This window comes from Oculina patagonica, chromosome 4 (assembly GCF_052425735.1).
Source record: "Oculina patagonica isolate OP01 chromosome 4, crgOcupat, whole genome shotgun sequence".
Classification (NCBI taxonomy): domain Eukaryota; kingdom Metazoa; phylum Cnidaria; class Anthozoa; order Scleractinia; family Oculinidae; genus Oculina; species Oculina patagonica.
Window position 1 is genome coordinate 64105723 of NC_135761.1, and position 21217 is coordinate 64126939.

Here is a 21217-nt window from a genome sequence, read left to right on the forward strand (position 1 = left end):
CGCAAGAACTCAATTAACGATAACAATGATCAAAAATGTTAGTGGCGCATCTTTTTAGTTTTAACGGAATTTTATATATAAAATATTTTATCATTAGCTCTACTAAGTTTCGTGCACTTTAACTTGATTCACTTGAATTTGAAACAATTTCTTTAACTGTCTTTGCACGGAAAAAATTATGGAATATTGATTTGCCCAATCATTAATTCAGGAAAGACGCAACGTTCTATTTACATACTACAGATCACGTAACAGAAGGCGAAGTTAACTATAAGTTATCCGGAATTATCAAATACTAAGCCACGATTGCTGTATTTCTTCAGTTTTTGTGGACTCATACGGCATACCATCTGGTATCAATGATTATATCTCCTTTTATCAAACCTATGTTAGTAATACTCGTTGTGAGTTAAATAGGTCTCTATGTGAAGAACTGTTTCGTAAATAAGAAAAACATTTTTTGTAATGTTGATTGAACATATTATTGTTTTAACTGGGAAGATACATAATTGTGTTTATACTGGAACTGTGTGAATACAAAATGTGGCCTTTCAAACCATTAAATAAATACGAAAAAAAAAACAGTTACTGTGTGAAGGGAATCAATTTGCCAGGTAATAATGATTCAAATGATTATTGATTTAACTAATGCAAAAACTTACAATTGCATTTATTTATCATAAACCTTATTTATTATTAAAAGTAAATAACATATCACCCAACTAAGTACAGTCGAATCCCGATAACTCGAACCTTCAAGGAAAATCGAAACTGAAGGTTCGAGATACCGGGAGTTCGAGTTATCGAGGGTAAAATTAGTAAGAAAATGACCTGAAGGCCAGGGAATCGAAAAAGGTTCAAGTTAGCGGGAGTTCGAGTTAATGAGGGTTCGAGTTATCGGAATTCTCTGAAAAATGTCTGTAAATAGATAGCAAAAGCAACTGAATTAGCACAAACATAAAGTAGCAAACATTTTAAGAGAAGATTCTAAATTAAAACTGATACAATTTCGTCCAAGAGGTGAAATATTAAAACTTGTAGGTCTACCTATTCAGGGAAGTTGTATCCGTTCAAAATATTAAATTCAGAGATGGAGAAATGAAGTTGCAAACTTTGGTCTCGTTATAAGAAAAACCCACGTTCGACAATTCGAAGATCAGTTTCTTTCTCTGAACAGTTATTGACAGCCCCCACTTGTCTTTTTACTTCGGTAGAATTGATCGTTTCTGAGACCAATTTCGTTTCAAAGAAATTAATTTTCTTGTCTTAATTCCGGCTCCTTCTTCGTGTAGAAGCACAGAACACGTCACAATGGAATACTGCATCGCAAACCTTTTGTTTTTATTATATTCCTCGTTCTTTTGTCCTTTTGTTCTCTATTGTTATAGGTGAACTGTGTCTTCTACACGAAGTAAGAGCCTTAATTCCTTGCTATTGCAATTCGCTGTTTTCACCGTTCCCATAATACATCTTGTTTACCTCCCAAATTTTTTGCATAAGCATTGTTTTCAATTTCTCTTGGGATTTACAGTGACGTGCAATCGTCCCCAGAGAAATTGAAAACAATGCTTATGCAAAAATTTTGGGGGGTTATTTAAATAAAACAAGATGTATTATGGTATCGTGAAAAAAGCGAATGCAATCAATTTTTTCGAGAAGCGACTTTCATGTCTTTACGTAGGAGATGATTCTCGACCAACCCAAGTGAGAGCTACCCACCTCGCTTGGCAGTTATTATTATATTTATCTATCATCTTTTGTAGAATTGTTGTTTAACTGCCTGTGTGACGAAAGATAACGGTAAAACGCTGTCTTCAATGTCGTACAAACAGAGCTTGCCATTCTGAAAACTGACCGCTAGTTACATAAATTACAGGATTAACTACTGCAAATGTGCACGTGCGTATACGAAAATAGCAACAATCATTTATCACACCTAATCATCCGGGTATACATGATTCGTCGTACACCTGGGAGATACATGTAAAATTGTGATGACTGTTTAACCACTTTGCGGCAAATCCTAAATAACTATCTCAGTTATAATTGTACAGTCTCGCTTGCTCCAGGTAACGCATAAAAAGCTGCAGCATTTTTTATAAGGATGGGTAAAAGACTCAAAAAATCCAAAAGAGTACGAAGACCTGAGTAAACTCAACTTTAAAGTTTATTTTTCCTGCTTTTCTTTCCTTCCCGGGCAAGGGCGCAGGGCGCTTAAAAGTTAAGAGCCTAGGCTGTAAAATCTGAAAGTAACGAGGGTCGAATAATGCCTTGAGAATTTTACGGTATGCCTCATTTGACATCATTCGCGCCACGGTGGGGATTGGGTTAGAGCAAAAGGCCGCGAACGAGCCGAGCCGTGGGAAACTAGGGAGAGGGCTAATTTTCTCTCCAGGGAGGGGTTAATTTTACAAATTGCGGTTATCAAAACGAGGCGATCTAATAAGTGTCGCTTGGAAGGTCGATTTTAGTGCAAATCTTTTCAACTTTTTGCAAAGAAAATGTCACTTCTGTCGATAAAATACCGACGTGGACATCTCGAAATTTTAAACCAACTTCTCCTTCCTCACAAGTCAGTTTACGAGGAAATAAAAGGTGTTGAAGATGGCTGGCAAGCCATACGAACAATGAAGGTAAGCGAATGTAAATAAGCTTATTGCGATTACTGTAAGCTCACGAAAGCTACTGAAAATTTTTACATAATGGAATTGATAACTTCTAAGAGTTTTAAATAAATGGTTAATTTAAGTTTATATAGTGGTTAAATAGCGTTAGCACTCAATGTGCGGAAGCACTTGAAAAATTAATTTTTCCCACGTGTGCTTCAAGAGCCGGTCTGCTGACGTTTGCAGAACTTTTAGGAACGTTTTGAAACGTTTTTAGGTACGTTCCAAAGACGTTTGCCTTTACACATCGGCACCGTAGTGTCCGTGGGTCTTACGAAACTGGTTGTAGAAACACTGTCTAATCAGAATTTTTTATCACTTGAGAATTGACATTCATTTGGTAACACAGTTATTATTATTAATAATATTATTGATATGGATTCCAACAACATCTGTGCTAAAAATTCTCAAACATTTTGTGATTCATGTGCAAAGCGAGGGATTACAAGCGAGCTTGTTCAATTCCATGTTAACCTCAAGGAGGCTATTTTGCTCTGCGTCAACAAAGGTTGTTTGTATCCCTTCGGTTCTGGGGACATTTCCAGTTTCATTGTTCAGAAGAGATCAAAAGGAACAGCTTTTTCTGGATATGCAGAATCAAAATTCACAAGAGCAGTTCCTGTTCCAGGCAAGGAAAGCCAAGGAACAAGAGACAACAGCATGCTAAGGAAAACTAAACATAATTTTTTGACAATGAAAAGTGCAACTGAGGAGCAAAGAACAGATTTAGCAGGCTGTGTAAAAGCGGATTTTTGTAACTCTAGAATATCTTTAGATGTAGAAAATACCAAGATTGAGTCATATCCAGAAATGGATAAAAAGTGTGTACTTCCTTATTCAGTTCAAAAGGACAAAGAGTTTGTAAGGACAAGAAGATCAAGGAAAACTGTTTTTGAACCATACACCCCACGAAGGAAAAGCTTGAACAGGAATCCTCAATTGTTAAAAGGCAATGCGTGTAATGCGTGTACTCAGTTGCCTGTAGATTTAGAACAAAACTACAAGGAACTTTCCAAAGATGAAGAAAACTTTGTTATTGATATTGTGTTGAACACACCCTGATCTGATGGTGTATATTGCTTTGACATATAGAGTAAAAAATGTAAATGTAATTTATTTACCCATGTGACATGGAAGAACTAGCCCGCTCAGGAGCTTGTTAGAAAGTGTACAATGTATGTGCTTTGAAGATCCAGTTGGAAGATCAAAGTTCCTTTTAAGCCTGGTTTTCGCTAGCGACGCAAGCACAAGTGCAATCACACAAAAATGACAAAATTAATATTGATTCTTGTGCTTGTGCTTGCTGCAAGCACAAGCACAAGCATCAAAATGCAATGCGCTTGTGCTATTGCTTGAGTCGAAGCCGTGTTCACAGAGAAACAAGAGCTGTTATCTTTGCGCTTGTGCTTGTGCTTGTGTTTCCATTGCTAGTGAAAACCAGGCTTTAGAACTTTATATGATGGATTTGTTATATGTATCGTCTTAAAAGCCATAACTGTCAGGCAAGTTCAGAGTTTTAATTTTTATTACTGATCGATAAACATGCTTGTGAGAATAGTATTGGGCTTGAAGGAGTAGAGCTATGCGGGCTAATCTGAATTGTAGTGACGTTTACATGTATTGTGGTCTCTAACAGAAAAATAGACTGACACGTCCATCAAGTTGAACTAGATCAGATCACAATAATATTATAGTAGTAGAGAGTCTTCTACTGACTGGACAAACATTTCCGATAAAATAATGTTCTTCTGAAGATAAAAAAATTAACATTGCATTGGCCAGGATACATAGGTATTAAAAGTGAAAATTCAATTTAAGCAAGTTTCTGTTATATTGTACATGTACCAGGCTATGTACAGGTTTTAAAATTAGTCTGTGGTGTACAGCGTACAATGCTGCCCGAGTTTGAGAAATAAAACATTTGAGGGAGTTAGTTACTTTTCACTTTTCAAATACTACTTTTAACATTGTATTGTATGTATATCATTTCATTTATTTTTTTATTTACTTTTACTATAGCTTGTTTTTAATAATTTTTTTTTATTATAGTGTCCCCAGTAGACCTTTCCCGCACTCACTCCGACCAATAACTATATAAACAGTTAATGTGTGAATTCGCCCACCCTACCCTTGACTTGAAACCATTGTTTGCAAGTATCAATTGAAAGCGTAATGCAGGAAAGGTCTAAATCCACTGACACTTAAATAATGTTAATGTTAAATCATCACAGTTCTGTACCTTGAGAAGCCTTGGGGTAAAGTTTGCATACTGGGTCATGTGACCATCTGCTTTCTTGCCTGGCATTCAAGCAACAATTCACCCAAGTTAATATATATGATTGTACTTATTGTAGTGAGCCCCAGTTTCAGTTTTTCAATGTATGTTGAATTAAATAAAGCTGTTTGAATGGTGTATATTCAGTGTATAAGAATATTTTACACTCTTTGATGTTGTTTTTCATGTGTAGTATTTTTGTTTCAGGTTCGTGGAGCTCCTGCGATTGCCATTGTTGGCTCCTTGAGTTTGGTGACAGAGATTCTACCAAAATCATTTAGTTCTACAAAAGAACTGGAAAACTTTGTAACAGAGAAGCTTCAGTATCTTACCACAGCAAGGCCAACAGCTGTGAATATTATGGAAGCTGCAAAGAATCTGATATCATTCACCAAGGACTTAATATCAAAAACAAAGGATACAGAAACTGTCAAAATGGAACTTATTAAGGAAATTGAAGGGATGCTGGCAAAAGATATTAGTGATAATCAAGCTATCGGGAGATTTGGGGCAGAACATATGTTACAGCTCGCAGGTGTTGATAAGCTTAAGGTTCTTACTCATTGTAACACTGGTTCACTAGCAACTGCAGGCTATGGAACTGCTTTAGGAGTTATAAGAAGCTTATCAGAACAAAAGCGTCTTGATCATGTGTTCTGTACTGAAACTCGGCCTTACAACCAAGGATCTAGGCTAACAGCATATGAGCTAGTTACTGAAAACATTCCTGCCACTTTAGTGGCAGACTCCATGGTATCAGTGCTCATGAAAACAAAAGGAATACACGCAGTTGTTGTGGGTGCTGACAGAGTGGTTGCCAATGGTGATACGGCAAATAAGATAGGAACGTACCAGATAGCTATTGCTGGTAAGTCAGTGCATTGTACAGTGTGTTAGTTAAATATGTAGAACTTTGTTGTTTACTCTACTCATTATGTCAGTTGGTAATGCGTGTTTAGTTTCATGAGTTCTGGAAGTCCTGAAGTCAACATGCTTTTATTGGAGAGAGTTTCTTTTGTCAATACTGTCGCTTGCATCTAAGCGTGAACACTCACCCCCGAAACATGATCTAAATGGGTATTAAACGTGGCATAATTTGTAATCAAACGTTGAAATTTGGCAGACCGTTATGGCAACTTTCGTGCCAAAAGTTCAACAGATTCTGGTTTCGAAATAGTGGAAAGATTGGATATGACAGATATGAAGACTTCTTCAGACAAATTGATTCTGATCCGTGTTGATATGCATTTACAGGTTCACTTAATTCACTTCTGGCGTAAAGTTGTGTCAGTGTTGCACCTGTACTCAGTTGCTGTTACGGTCTTCTAAACTTCAACGTTTGATGACAAAACATGCCACGTTTGATACCCAATTAGATCATGTTTTGGCGGCAAGTGTTCATGCTTAGATGCAAGCGATGGTAGATTGCAGTAGAAAACTTGAAAACAGGCAGAGAAGTAAACACTACAGGGTCATTTGTAGATGAAAATCAAATTGGACAGTATATTGTTTGTGTAACAATCACTTGCCGGAAAGGAAAACCAAAACAAGATGAATTTTACCAAAAATATCTTCATGATTGTGAGAGCTTGACGTTATATAGTGCATTAAGACTGGAGACTGATTGAATGTGAGATGCAGGAAGTTGAAACCTGCCAAGTACTTTCTGTGCACTAGCAAGATACATGTAATAGTTCAAAATATAATGTGGTGAATACTGTGACTAGGTTTTAGATGAAAATTCTGAGATAGGATAATATGTGAGCCAGCGAGGCATGGAGCCAGAAATCCCAAATCCCAATAAAAGGCTAACCGCCAGCTACCTAAACTAACTGTAGGCTAACCAGAGTACTATTTAGGCTAACCGGAGTGTTATGTCGGCTAACCAATGTGCTACTAAGGCTAACCTGAATGGCTCGCATGACTCGCATGACTTACAAATCATGTGAGCCATGCGAGCCATGCAAGCCAGAAATCCCTAATCCCAATAAAGGGCTAACCGCAAGCTACCTAAGCTAACTGTAGGCTAACCAGAGTGCTATTAAGGCTAACCAAAGTGCTATTAAGGCTAACCAATGTGCTATTTAGGCTAACCGAAATGGCTCGCATGGCTCGCTGGCTCACAGATTATCCGGACCCAAAATTCCCAGAGTTTTTTATTTTAATTTTAACATTTCAATAAGCCATTATGCTAATAAAGACACAAGATTGTGTCAAATCAAAATAAAATGGTTGTGCATGTTTAATTGAGAAACTGTACAATTTCAGTCTCCTTCCTCTGAACCAGAGAATAAAAAGTAAAGAAAGCTCTTCTCCCAGGGCAAGATTAACTTGATCACAACAACTAAGTGACGCAAAAACAAAAGTATATCTTGAGGAAATATTGTCAGCACCATGGCTGTTAGAAAAAAAAAGAAATTTTCAAGAGCATTTGGTAGCCATTTTTAATGACATAAGACATTATACAGTTAAGGCCATTAAGGAAACCTGGATCAGTGATCCAGACCTGACAGTCGTGTAGATTGGAGTGGGCTGTATTAGATCAGGTTGCATAAGATAAACTTTTTGTTAAAATTATTCAGTGTTCATTACAAGTTACCTTAAGGTTACTATTTTTAGCGACTACTAATTTTAGCAATTTTTTCTGAGCAAGATTTAGCGGCTATTAAATTTAGCAATTTTCCGAAAATTAAAAAAAAATATATATATATAGCTAAGATGGAAATAAATGTTCAGCAATAGAACAAAGTCACTTTAAATTGAACGAAAATTACCACAAAAAACAAAGTGAATTGCAAATGTTAGAAAGTGGGTCCTCTTCAGAGAAATCAGTCACATTCTCCACTATGACGGCAATGCCAGCTCTCTCCCAACCGTTCTTTATTGTTGCCAAACCTTTTGATGTCGTCATATACAATAGTTGAACAGGGCCACCATATTTAATTTTGTATTCCTCTGACTGGCAGGTGTATTAATTTAACGCATACTAAATTTGACCGAGACAAATTTTAACAAGTCTTTGCTTATCTAACTTCACAGCAAAACACCATGGGGTTCCATTTTATGTCGCAGCACCCTCCACCGCTGTAGACCTGTGTCTAGAGAGGGGCAGTGACATTGTGATTGAGGAGAGACCAGAGGAAGAGCTGACGAGCATAGCTGGGGTTCGCATTGCAGCTCCTGGGATTGCTTGCTGGAATCCAGCTTTTGATGTCACGCCAGCAGAACTAATAACAGGAGGAATTGTCACAGAATATGGCGTGTTAAAACCTTCTGAGCTGAAGATGGGGTTACAAGAAAATAGTCAAGTTTAGTAGCTCCATAATAAACATGTTGAACAGTGGTTATACCTGAGGAACACAACTAAAGGCATCAAGAGTGGGGCTTGTATACAATGCACCTTCAGACTGCAAGCAGTCGCTCTTTTTTTGTCTGATCAACCCCGGTGAACATAACACAGCATAAAAATTGAGATTTACATGAAATTAAAGGTGGTTAAATCTGGTGTAAAGTTGGATAATGGACTTAACACCATCAATTAAATGTTGTTTAAGGTGGTTAAAACTAACATTAAACTACCGTGTGTGAATGTGATTTAAAGTTGGTGTAAGGAAGTCTCTTTATCTGCCTTTTATACTTGAGTGTAAAGCTGGGATAAAGGTCAGCTTTAAAAAATGTAAAGTCAGCGTATAGCTGAATAAATTCCAAATTCACGCCAGCTTTATTTGAGCTTTACACCACGGTAAAGTTATATTTTCATGCTGTGTAACTGTATAAATATGAATTCAGTGTGTGTTTTTCCTCTTCTTTGTACCAAGCATTTTCACCACTGGTGGCTTTTCTGCTCTCTATGGTGACCACTCATGTCCTTGTTAAGAAATGCCTTAATAAAATAGAGATTGCTTGCAGTCTTGGCAGGGTAGACACAGTAAAGATGCTTTGCTCCTGGTGTGCCAGCCTCTGTCACATTAATTGTACATTAGTTAGGTTTGACAGTAATGTATCTTGTTTATAAGATCAATGGTGATTCTAGATTATTTTTTCCAAAAACAGTTTCACTCAAATTAACTGCACTCTTTTCCCACAGTAGCACATTTTCATGTGAGAAACAGCATTCTGAAAATAGGGGACATGTTATTCATTTGTGTTGTTTTGTTTGTTTGAGATGTGGCCATCACAGTACACAGACCCAGATACAATTTGTAAGATCAAACCACTTTTAAAACAAGTGTTAAAAATGGCCTGGCATATGAAAAGCAAAGACAGGGTTACTTTTTATTGTATTTTTTTATTGTTGGCATACAGTGTATGTTAATCTGTGGAGGAATTTAGTCTATACTATAAACTACACAAACAGATGGAATTTAATTTAAAAAATCATGGTACTAACAATTACAGCTTGAGAGTGATCCAAAGTATTATGGAATAAAATTGTATGATGGGTACTTTGTTGGCCAGCTGGTTTGAATGTATAACAGCAGAAAGGTTGGGACGGTGAAGTGTGTCTCCAAGATGGAAATGTAACTTCTCCTTACTGATTGCAAAACATCCCTTGTAATTACTTATAAGAATTTGGTGGTATCTGATTGACAATGTACTTGACATTGTCAATTAGTTGTCATTGTCATTGTCAATTACATTGGCAGTATTGCCATCAGAGATCTTTGCTTCTCCTCAGATCCTTTGGGGGAGGATGGTCTATGTGCTCTTGTTCACCCAAAACTTTCCCCGGTGTTCCCTTGTTCCCTAAAAGTAAAAGTATTTTGTCGATTTTTATGATCTGTGTTCCCTAAAATATCAGAAACAGCTTTTGTTCCATGTCCCCAGCATTATTTTCCTTTTGTTTTTTTGTTCCCAGTTATTTTATGGCCATGTTCCCTGAAATCCCAGGGAAGCCTCAATTTATGCAATTTGCTGCGAACAAAATAAAAGTTTTAAACTCATTGGCAACACATTCGCTGATAACATGCCGTCAGTATTGAGTTAATCGGGGAGCTGGAACACAGAAGCAAGATCCCCTCTAACCGTGGTTGTGAAACAGATGAAATTAGCTCTCGATAGTTGCAATTGCAAGATGGGTGCTGACCAAACCTGTCATTAATAGGGATCATGATACAGGACGTGCAGACAAAGTACTGGTAATACTTGCAGATCTTACAGATGACAATTTGTGCAGGTGTGATTTCAAAACACGAACTGCACATAGAAAAAGAGTTTTCACTGATCCCCATTGCGACTTCACTGACTGTTTTCAATTTGCTTCAGGCCTTATTTCAGAAAATATAAACTGAAAACCCTCACTTAAAAGTTAAAAACTGAAGTCAAAGTTCAAGCCCATCTTGGATTAGCAATCCGGCCCGCAAGTACATGTACGAACAACTCAATGGCATATGAGACGATCAGTTATGTGGAATACAGTTGAAAGAGAAAAATCCACGAGACTGTAAACAGTACTTACTTTGCCGTAAAGCTGTTGGAAAAGGGTGCGGTCGAGCTAGAGGGAAACCTGGGAAAGCGCGTTCGAACGGGGTGAACAAAAGCAGGCGGTGTCAAGGCGGTGTCTCAGCTAAGCTCCCGCCATGCTCGTCCCCATAGCCCTTTTCGTTTTTTAACCGGCAGGGCCTTGGCACAAGAAACGACTTACTCTGGTGACAGAATTTTTGAATTAATTTGACTTTTTTGGAAAGAAATCTTGAACGGAAGTCAAAACGCCATGACCTACTCGCACCATATAGAAACACGACTGCATACAAAAAGACCGGAAGACCCAGAATCTAGGACAGAAAAATCATTGTCTCCAGAGCCCTTCGTTTCTCGTGCCAATGCCCTGCCGGCTAAGAGAAAAGAAAAGGGCTTAGGGACGAGGATGAGCTCCCGGTCCCTATTTTTGCCTCTAGCGGTTTTTGAAGTTTACGTGTCCGGCTGTGGTGCGCGTAAGCCATCAATGTATTTTTATCCATCTTGCTGTAATCCTATTGATGTGTCAATTAAATGTATCTTGGGTCTGACTGACCAAAGCGCCCACGCCTCATATATAGCCCTTGTGCATGATTGGTTGTGAAGTGAAAGCAAAATTAGCAACTTTTACTATTCCTATAAGAGCACGTGCTTGCATATTTTTAATTATTTGCTACAGCTTGAGCAAGTACTGTATGCCCAAACCTGACGTCCCCTGTGATCTGACGAAGGAAAAGGAGACAAAGGAAATATTGAGTAGAATTGAACATTTCTATTCTTTTATTTATTGAAAGATTTCGACATGAACTGAAACCGAACGTGAGCATTAAACAAACAGAGCGTGACATTTTCCCTGAGAATTTCTCTTAATTTTACACCTGTGATTCACTTTAACAGTGAATTTAACTTTAGAAGCGGATTTCATTCGGAGACGTCAAATCAGTTCGATAAAAATTCAGCTGAAAAAAAAAACAACAGAAATTAGCTCCAGGCGCAAAATATAATACTGGCCAACCAAGTATGTAATAGGTTACACTGAATTCTGAACTTAGCTTTTCAATGATAGAAGCAAAAACAATAGAGTAATAAAATTGCACACAAAACTTTTTAATTAAATGTAGCATTTTGACAGACATGTGCAACCTTGATGTCCTCCAATCGTGGCTGGTGCCATGTACAAAGGTGCCAAAGAAGACTCGGATAGCGGAGAAATTTTGTTTGGGTTTTTTGGTTTTTCGTTTAAGCATAATTTACAAAACTTCTTTTCAACCAGCATAAGCCTGTTCTTCACTAAGACTGAGCTACAACAGAACCGTAACAAATTAATTAAAAAAGTGATGTCTTGCAAGATATCTGGTAATAAGGAACCGGATGTTAGTTATGTGCGAGTGTTTTTAGCAACTGGATGTGCAAACTAAATTTGTACATCGATTCATAAGTGTTATATCATATGTGCTCACTTAAGGTGGCCCGAACCTTTTTATTTACGTGATGGTTGCATTTTTGAATCGCGCTTTTTGGCAGGAAAGATTTCACCGATTTCTTCGAATTTTTGCGTCCGGCTGAATGAAAAATGTTCGAATTTACGGAAAATGGCATTCGTTTTTCAGTCGGAATAAAATCTTTTGAGATTTGAACATATTTTCAAAATCTAGTTTTTACCAAAAATGTCCGGCCATCAATTTAAAACCCGACGACAGATTTCTTCTAAACTTTAGCAAATAAGCCTCAGAGCTCTCATGTTTTGTATTAGAAAGTTTCATGACAATCCTGACCATGCAACTCGCTGCACAAAATGCTGGTCAAATTATGCTTGGCTAATGCATTCATGTCAACTGATGCACAAATAGCTGGACATTGCAGCCGGACTACCTGTCATTTGCAAGGATAATGATCCCCAAAACCTTTTTAAAAAGAAAGTGAGGAATCAGAAACCTACAGCAAACACAAGCATCGCAACAAGAAGCACAATTTTATGACGCTTGCAAGGTAAAATCAGATAATTTATATTCAGCTCCCTTATCATGTATTTGTTCCTTTATTTTCGAAAAAAAGAACATGCAAAAAAGAACATCTACGAAAATCACTTACCAGTTTTCATCATAGTGGGTTCCTATTCTGGGGAGAAATAAAGCTGCCAAGTTCAGTACTTCTAACTATCCGCTTTTCGACTGCATCGAGAACCTTTGTGCTCAATAATATATTCATGATAGCTGACTTTGTTTTCGAATTCCTTACGGGCAGTTTGCCACTTGGGCATATCGAGTGTTCAAATATGAAAATGGTTTTCTTATTAAAATGATGTTTTAATGTTTCCCGTGACTTGCTATCCCTAAGTGGCAAACTGGCCGTAAGGAATGCGAAAACAAAGTCAGCTACCTTTTTATTTACGTGATTATGGCCAGACATTTTTGGTAAAAACTAGATTTTGAAAATATGTTCAAATCTCAAAAGATTTTATTCCGACTGAAAAACGAATGCCATGTTCCGTAAATTCGAACATTTTTCATTCAGGACGCAAAAATGTGAAGAAATCGGTGAAATCTTTCCTGCCAAAGAGCGCGATTCAAAAATGCAGCTATCACGTAAATAAATAGGTTCGGGCCACCTTAATATGTAATAATCCGTACGCATAGCGGAATATTTCACGAAGTGACCCTGAAATGTATTTATAGAAATTACTAAGACAGAAACCATGTTTCTAGCGATCTGATATTCTGAAACAAGAAACCAAAGGTGTAACACACTTTCATGGCGACCAGTTAACTAATAAAGAGAATTCAGTTCCGTAACAAAGACAAGTTGAACTTAATTACCTAATACTGTTATTGCATTCACGTTTTTAACAGGTGGTAATAAAAAAACGTATCTTTAGTTCGTAATAGGGATTTTACTGAAAAATCGCCCCGCTTAGAAAAATGTGGCCAGTTGATTTGCACTCTTTGATATTTAAAAATGCATTATAATATTTTTAACTTCGAAATTTTCCTCCTTTTTCTATTGATAAAAGAAAATAGCTATCAGATATGATTTTTTTCTCCATATCAGTCGTAAAATGTCATTATTTCTTGTTTGAATAGTATATGGCCGGCTTATGTTTTTGCATATTCATGTGTGACTTTTATCAGTTTCTTTCGGCATTTGAAATAAGCAATATACGATCGTCTCCATGCTTTACAAGACATGTAGTTAGAAAATCTTTTTACAATCAAACAAATAAGCGATGCTTAACAGAAATACAGCGTCAGATATACTTTCAATAATCTAACTTTAAATTATATTTGCTTATCTCATAGAGAGAAAAACAATGCCGAATATAAAACTAGAAATTTCGTTCAGGTAATCTGACATCGATTGCTCCAGTACTTTTTACTTCTATTCTCAGTGATTCACACGGTTTGGTTTTAACCGTGGCGAAATAAACAGTACAAACCATTAAAATTACCGAGCATATTACCACAAACAAAAAAAACTATGATAAAAATTAGTTTATTCAACATATCGAACGCTTTTTATCATCCGTAATGGGACGGCTGTATGTACTTTGTAAGACATATCGTATTGGTTTTTTGCGCTGTGTTATTAACAGGACTGACATATTGTTTGAACATCTTTCGTCGTGGTTTAATTTACATGACATGCTTATTAATTCACCACAGAGTAGCCACAATGCTTCCCTACTTCAAATAATTATTAGGAGTTTGAGGGGGACTGTACTTGACTCAACAGAGCAAACCATTTTCAAGTTATCTCGTGTGGAAACAAGAAAGCCGAATATTCATGATGGTGTAGGGAAGTTAATCCCGACTTAAAGTTTATTGGACAGGTAGGACGAAATTTTTTCATCGGAAATATCTATATCTACGAAGAAGGTAAAACAAGGTATATATTTGTTTGTTTGTGCTTTTGAGCCGTCTGCGTTATAATTACGACAAACCAGTTTTGCTTCTTTCGGGAATAGAGTTCGTTGTACCTATTTAATAAATGATCCATCCTTCTAGTGTGTTCGCGGAAAGTCAGTGTTAAATGAAAGCGTAAACCTTTCTTGAGGGCTGTGCATCGAGAGAGTTACACAGCCTTCAGGTCGTTTGTAGCTACTAAAATATCAAATCAATTCGTATCTGGGTTCATCAATTCTATCATTAGATAATAAAAACCATTATATTTTATTTAAAAGAATTTTTTCTCTAGATGTCATTTCGCAACAGAAAAAAGGACAAAGTAGTGTTTGCTCGTCGATTTCAAAGCAATGCTCGCTCTTCCAAAAAGGAGCAATAAGGTTTATGCAACGTGTATTAAGCCATTAATTATTTTTTGTTCTGTTGTGACTAGCCATTGGACTCATTTTGTTTTTTGCCCCACTGTCCCTTTCAAATGATATGAACTTTCAAAAAACAAATTTATTAACATATGCAAATGTACCTCTACGCAAAATATGCGTTTTAGAAAAAGCTTAGAGTTGTACAGAATTTCGCTATTTATAGTTAATGCCGTTGATTCACTTATTCGGCCTTTGTCCAAGTTCGCACAATACCAAGTTTCTTTCTATTTTCAGTTATATATATTTCAGCGACATTGGATATCAATCAGCTTGAACGTTATGTAAGCGAGATAAACAGGCAAAATGGCGGCAGTCCTTTATCCGATCCTATTAGCGATTGGCTTGAATATACAGCCAGTGGCAACGCTATCTATGATCAGCGGCTCAGGTAAGACACTGAATATTTCCTGAGTGATAAATATCCAGGACTGTAAGTATGTAACATCCCCCACAGTATCCATACATTGTTAAGCCGATAAGTGGTGAGAGTAAAAATTCTCCTTAACCACCATTCTTTCAAAAGTAGTATTAAAAAACGTACGGAACTTTTATTTTAGGCTGTTTGTCAGATGTCAATTAAAAGTTTGAAGGTTTGTCTGGCGCCATAATCAGTTAAAAGCTTGACTGCTTGTTTGATGTCAGTAAACATTTTGACAGTTTGTCAGATGTCAGTAAAAAGTTTGACAGTTTGTCAGATGTCAGTAAAAAGTTTGACAGTTTGTCAGATGTCAGTTAAAAGTTTGACAGTTTGTCTGATGTCAGTTAAAATCTTCACTGTTTGTCAGATGCCACTTAAAATTTTGTCAGATGTCATTTAAAAACTTGACAGTTTGTCAGATGTCAGTTAAAGGTTTGACAGTTTGTCAGATGTCATTTAAAAAATTGACAGTTTGTCAGATGTCAGTTAAAAGTTTGACAGTTTATCAGATGTCAGTTAAAATCTTCACTGTTTGTCAGATGCCATTTAAAATTTTGTCAGATGTCGTTTAGAAATTTGACAGTTTGTCAGATGTCAGTTAAAAGTTTGACAGTTTGTCAGATGTCAGTTAAAAGTTTGACAGTTTGTCTGATGTCAGTTAAAATCTTCACTGTTTGTCCGATGCCATTTAAAATTGTGTCAGATGTCATTTAAAAACTTGACAGTTTGTCAGATGTCAGTTAAAAGTTTGTCAGTTAAAAGTTTGACAGTTTGTCAGATGTCAGTTAAAAACTTCACTTTGTCAGATGCCATTTAAAATTTTGTCAGATGTCATTTAAAAACTTGTCAGTCTGTCAGATGTCAGTAAAACGTTTGACAGTTTGTCAGTTAAAAGTTTGACAGTTTGTCAGATGTCAGTTAAAAACTTCACTGTTTGTCAGATGCCATTTAAAAGTTTGTCAGATGTCGTTTAAAAACTTGACAGTTTGTCAGATGTCAGTTAAAGGTTTGATAGTTTGTCAGATGTCATTTAAAAAATTGACAGTTTGTCAGATGTCAGTTAAAGGTTTAACCGTTTGTCAGATGTCAGTTAAAAGTTTGATAGTTTGTCAGATGTTGAAAGCATGGCAGTTGGTCAGATGCCAGTTAAACGTTTGACAGTTTGTCAGATGTTGAAAGCATGGCAGTTGGTCAGATGCCAGTTAAAAGTTTGACAGTTTGTCAGATGTTGAAAGCATGGCAGTTTGTCAGATGCCAGTAAAAGGTTTGACAGTTTATCAGATGTCAGTTAAAAGTTTGACAGTTTGTCTGACGTCATGTTCAGTTTAACACAATTAATACAAATTTTGACCGTTTCTCAGATGACATTTAAAAGTTTGATAGTTTGTCAGATGTCAGTTGACACTTTCTCGAATGTCAATTGAAAATTGACTGTTTTACAAGTTTGAATGTTTGCAAGGTGTCAATTGAAAGTATTGGCTGTTTATGAGATGTCATATAAAAGACTAGCTGTTTGTCAGTTGTTTAATGGAAAGTGTGTGTGTGTGTGTGAGGCATGTTTTGACATGTTAAACATATGGCAGTGTCAGTTGCCAGTTGCTCAATCCAGATCCTGGTTATAAAACTGTCGGAGGTTACTACGCTTATCAGTGTAACTCACATTATTGTTTCTTTACTGATTTTACAGAACCTTTTGATCTTTATTTTCCACCAAATTCGGATGGTTACGCAGTTACAGAAGACAGTGCCATACCTGATATGATGTCATTCTCGGTCTGTTTTTGGGTCAAGCTTAAATTTACTTCAGGACCAACAGCTACTTTGTTGTCTTATTCTACTTCTGTTTACAAGAAGGCTTTCGTCTTGGATACGCAAGGAATAACATTAAATATTCACATGGACGGTGGTCCTTATCTGTAAGTAAAGTTTTTGGTACATTTACCTCAAATTTAGTATTAATTATTCATTGATAATTTCCAAGAGAAAAAATATACCGAAATATTTGCCAGCCAGCAGGATTTCCGCTGGGGGACGGATAAAGTGGGGAACAGATTCGTTGGATGGTTAGAAATGTTGGCCTTGCTATGGTTAATTTATTATAGTAATTTATTAGTAATACTGACAGTAATACCTTAGAAAGCGCGCAACATCCCAGACAAGCAGAATGATATAGAGGTTCTAACCCTATCTTTCCTTAACTTACTTCCTTGCCTTGTTTTGCCTTAAGCTTGCCTTGGCATTACCTCCTTCCGGTTTTCAGTTTAACATTAAAACAGTATTACTATAATTTCAGGTTCCCATCCATCGATCTTAAAGACGAAAAGTGGCACCACGTTTGCTTCTTGTGGGACCAGACAGTACCTCAATCAAGCATCTACTTTGAAGGTGTTCATAGCGGCCCTCTCCCAAGTTTTAGAATAGGTAACAAACCCATTCACTTTTTAACACTTTTCTCAAATAATGAAAAATATAATGTCCTCTGTGGGTGAAACTCATATTGTCCTCTGTGGGTGAAATCCTTGTCCAGTATGGCCATTCAGATGAAAGCTTTGGAGCAGTACTTTCATGTGGTACTGTTAATTACGTTGTACAAGTTGATTTTAACTTTTATGTCTTAGAATGAAACCCTAGTGTATGATAAAATAAATAAAGTACGTTTATAAAATAAACCCAGTACGTTTATGTGCTACTGTTTATTTTACTTTCAAGGTGGTTTTAACTCGACGTTTTTGGATAAAGATCTCGTGTGTGACTGTTCATATAAAAGTCATTTGCTGAGCACGACTTTAGTGTGGTCCTGTATGTTTTTCATTATTTTGAAAAAAGAAAGCAGTCCCTTATTTTGTTTAAGATGATAACCATTAGTAAATCTCTATTTTGACCTGTAATGTATTTTGTCACTCATAGAAAAAGGCCTCAAAGGGGGCGGCACATTAGTGATTGGTGCGAGAAGGACTGGGCCGAGTGGTGTGTTCACTGATCGCATGAACGGAAGCATCAGTAACCTGAACATCTGGAACAGATACTTGAATGAAGAAGATGTGCACAAAGTTTACCGCAGCTGTGACTTAAACAGAGGGAATGTCGTGTACTGGTGTAAACACGTCATCGCTCCAATGCTTAGAAATGGCGTCAGCATCGTATCTCCATCGACGGCGTGTGATGCTTTATGTAAGCATATTGGAGTGTTTCGTTAAGTCATTTATTAGGTTTTCGATTTAATTAAATTGTTTATTTCCAGTAAGCAGGTTACTTGAAAAACGCTCCCTCTCGCTCACTTTCAACTCCTTTTGTGCCACTTATTTCCAGCATGAGTAATTAAGGTAAAATGCGTCGCATCTTTCAGTTTAATCGATTGCCCCACTAGGGCGAGGAGACCTCCAGGAAACCACCAGGCTTATAAGGGAAGGCAACCTCGGTTAGCAATATGTAAGTAATTTCGCTGTGAATGTGAAGCTAGGTCAAATTCAGACTCATTTCATTAAAAATTCAAACATTTTTTCTAATCGAACCAGTGATTTATTCTGGGAGAGAATTCCAAATTTTAGCACCCTGGTTAAGAATTGTAAACTGCTTGAGATTAGTTAATTATTTAGACACGCTTAGATTAGCTTTAGACACGGTTGGGTTTAAAGCAAGAAACTTGTGGGGCCGTGTATTCCCGATCGAATTGGAATTGGGAAGTGATGGTTTTTGTGGAGGGAGGAAAAATGAAGAACCCGGTGAAAAGAGAGCTCCAAGAGCTAACTCGAGGTGTTATACCATCCGGTCCAGGTGCCTATTTATTTTGTATAGTAGTTATTTATTTTAACACTCACGAGAATCTTCAGTGTTGAAGGAGGTGAGTTACGTGGAAGAAGAAGAAGAAGAAGAAGAAGAAGAAGAAGAAGAAGAAGAAGAAGAAGAAGAAAACCCTTGAAGCAAGAACATTTTAAAATTAGCAGCACTTTTTAGTTCTCATTGTATTAAATTAAGTTTAAATTTTTATCACTTAAGTATATAATATGTAGTTAGGTTTATATAATATGTAGTTAGGGAGGGCCATATACTGGGCCACCAGTAAACTATGTTACCCTCGTTAAATAAAGTCTTACTATTATTATTATTATTATTATTATTATTATTATTATTATTATTATTATTATTATTATTATTTCCTTATTATTATTATTATTATTATTATTATTATTATTATTATTATTATTATTATTATTAGAACCAACAACAAACTCAACCCACAAATGACGTAGAGTACAGAATTTGAACCCAGGACACCTATCTAATTTGTTGGAACATGATGATTCCATAACACTGCTTTCTTCTCTTCCAGATGCAGCTGCGAGTTTTACAAGGCAGGCGAACTTTAAACTAATGGGACACGAGATCACCAAGAATACAGTTCGGGACGAGTTTACTTGCGCTTCATATTGCCTACGGAATTGCAACTGTCAATCATTTAACTTGTCAAAACGGTCGGATAACCAGTACATTTGTGAACTGAACAATGCGACGGATAAACAGTTCGCAGGTGATCTCATCTTTACAGGCGATGATGATGTCACGTATCACGCCATGCTGTACTGATTAAGATGACACGTGACATTTTGATGTCATTCGACACGATGCGTCACATGGCCAATCTACAATACAGGACAATAGCGTTCCAGACTTTAGGGCCCCTTATGCAGAGGACATAGCGTATGCATTTTATTCCGTTTGAATTATGAATTAGTTTTAGAATTGATCAATCTTTTTCACCCATCCTCTACCTGTATTATGAAGTGACAGTGAACTGAATGAAGACCTCAAGGTAACACCACGCCTTTCTCCTTTATTCTGAATGTTTTAAGAATGTTCACGATGTAGAAAATGTGTATATCGCAGAGTTTAAGGCCCGTATCATAGGCTAGTCTCTCAAAATTTTATTCTACTGAATATTAACCAGAGTTGTGTTTAGGTATTTTGTATATCGCGTAACTGCACTTTAAGTGCAAAATATTACTGATCGCACCCCATTGTAGCTTTATTCTAAAAAAATAGTTACAGAGTGCGATGCTATTAAATTCTCTCTTCCGAACGAATTCAGGTTACCATGTTTAAAATTTCACAGTTTGATTGCCTACAGAACGTGTTTCGCGGTAGGACGCGCAGTACAAACGTGCGGAGGGAGACGCTGCAAAAAGTGTGGCTAATCTCGCCGCGCGTGCGTCTCGCGTTTTGTGCTCTACTGCAGAACTCTCGTAAAATAATCCGCTTATTCTGAAATCAAATTTTACTAAGTACTACTGTATACTACTCGAAAGATTGTTTCTGTTGCATATATTAACCACACTTATTTACCTTATATTTCCTTGCACCTGTCACAGACAGCTTGTATTGCTAACTACAGCCCGGGAGTATTACTCTATTTGTTTTTTAGTTAAAAAAAAACTTTATAGTTGACCTGCCTAGCAGTCTTTTTTCGTCTTTTTTTTGAAAAGCGCGAGTGGTGCGAGACAGAGCGCTTACCAAATAGGGCCTGTGTTCCATCACAGTTCCATGCAACACTTCGGGTGACTTAGACCTTCGTCATCAGCGTTGGTGCCATGTTTTTTCTTTTGTATATTTATTCTATCAGAATCTATTTTTGCGTTAGCCAGTTATGAGTCAAATTGCGGTAGGATTTACATGGGAATGGGGATGATCAATTTTAATTGAAAAACATTACCCATGACTCTTAAAATAAAAAAAATAAATTACTTTTGAAGTGTAAAGATAAATGCTTGTGGGGCCGCGTATTCCCGATCGAATTGGATTTGGAAGTATTCGTTTTTGCGGAGGGAGGAAAACTGGAGAACCCGGAAAACTCTTCATTATTCCTAGACGATTGCTTATATTTTTCTGTGCCACTTCCTTGTTCCATCTCCTCTACGATATTAAATTATTATTTTCTATCCATTATTTTGCATTAGCAGCAGACATTTTCAGTATAAAATGACCGCTACTTTCGAATAAAACAGTCCTTAAACCTTGCATGTATTGAAAGTGAAAACTTCCAAATTGTGAAAATCTAGGAGGTGAAAGAAATCGGCCTATTGGGT

At 36.8% G+C, this 21217-nt stretch overlaps 2 protein-coding genes across 3 annotated transcripts; both read left to right on the forward strand.

Annotated features, from left to right (window-relative positions):
- Positions 1 to 2437: 2437 nt before the first annotated feature.
- On the forward strand, positions 2438 to 9384 carry LOC144651093 (methylthioribose-1-phosphate isomerase-like). Its single transcript, XM_078510971.1, has 3 exons — positions 2438 to 2633; positions 5149 to 5809; positions 7981 to 9384. The coding sequence occupies exons 1-3, from the start codon at positions 2502 to 2504 to the stop codon at positions 8253 to 8255; spliced, it is 1068 nt and encodes a 355-aa protein (XP_078367097.1). The 5' UTR covers positions 2438 to 2501; the 3' UTR covers positions 8256 to 9384.
- Positions 9385 to 13947: 4563 nt separating this feature from the next.
- On the forward strand, positions 13948 to 20083 carry LOC144651100 (C-reactive protein 3.3-like). Of its 2 annotated transcripts, none has more exons than XM_078510984.1 (6): positions 13948 to 14280; positions 14954 to 15107; positions 16825 to 17053; positions 17431 to 17558; positions 18045 to 18308; positions 19468 to 20083. In XM_078510984.1, exons 2-6 carry the CDS (start codon positions 15023 to 15025, stop codon positions 19719 to 19721), a joined length of 960 nt encoding a protein of 319 aa, XP_078367110.1. In that variant the 5' UTR covers positions 13948 to 14280; positions 14954 to 15022; the 3' UTR covers positions 19722 to 20083. The 2 variants fall into 2 exon arrangements, with proteins under 2 accessions (XP_078367110.1, XP_078367109.1); XM_078510983.1 differs by having other exon boundaries at positions 13949 to 14224.
- Positions 20084 to 21217: the final 1134 nt, after the last annotated feature.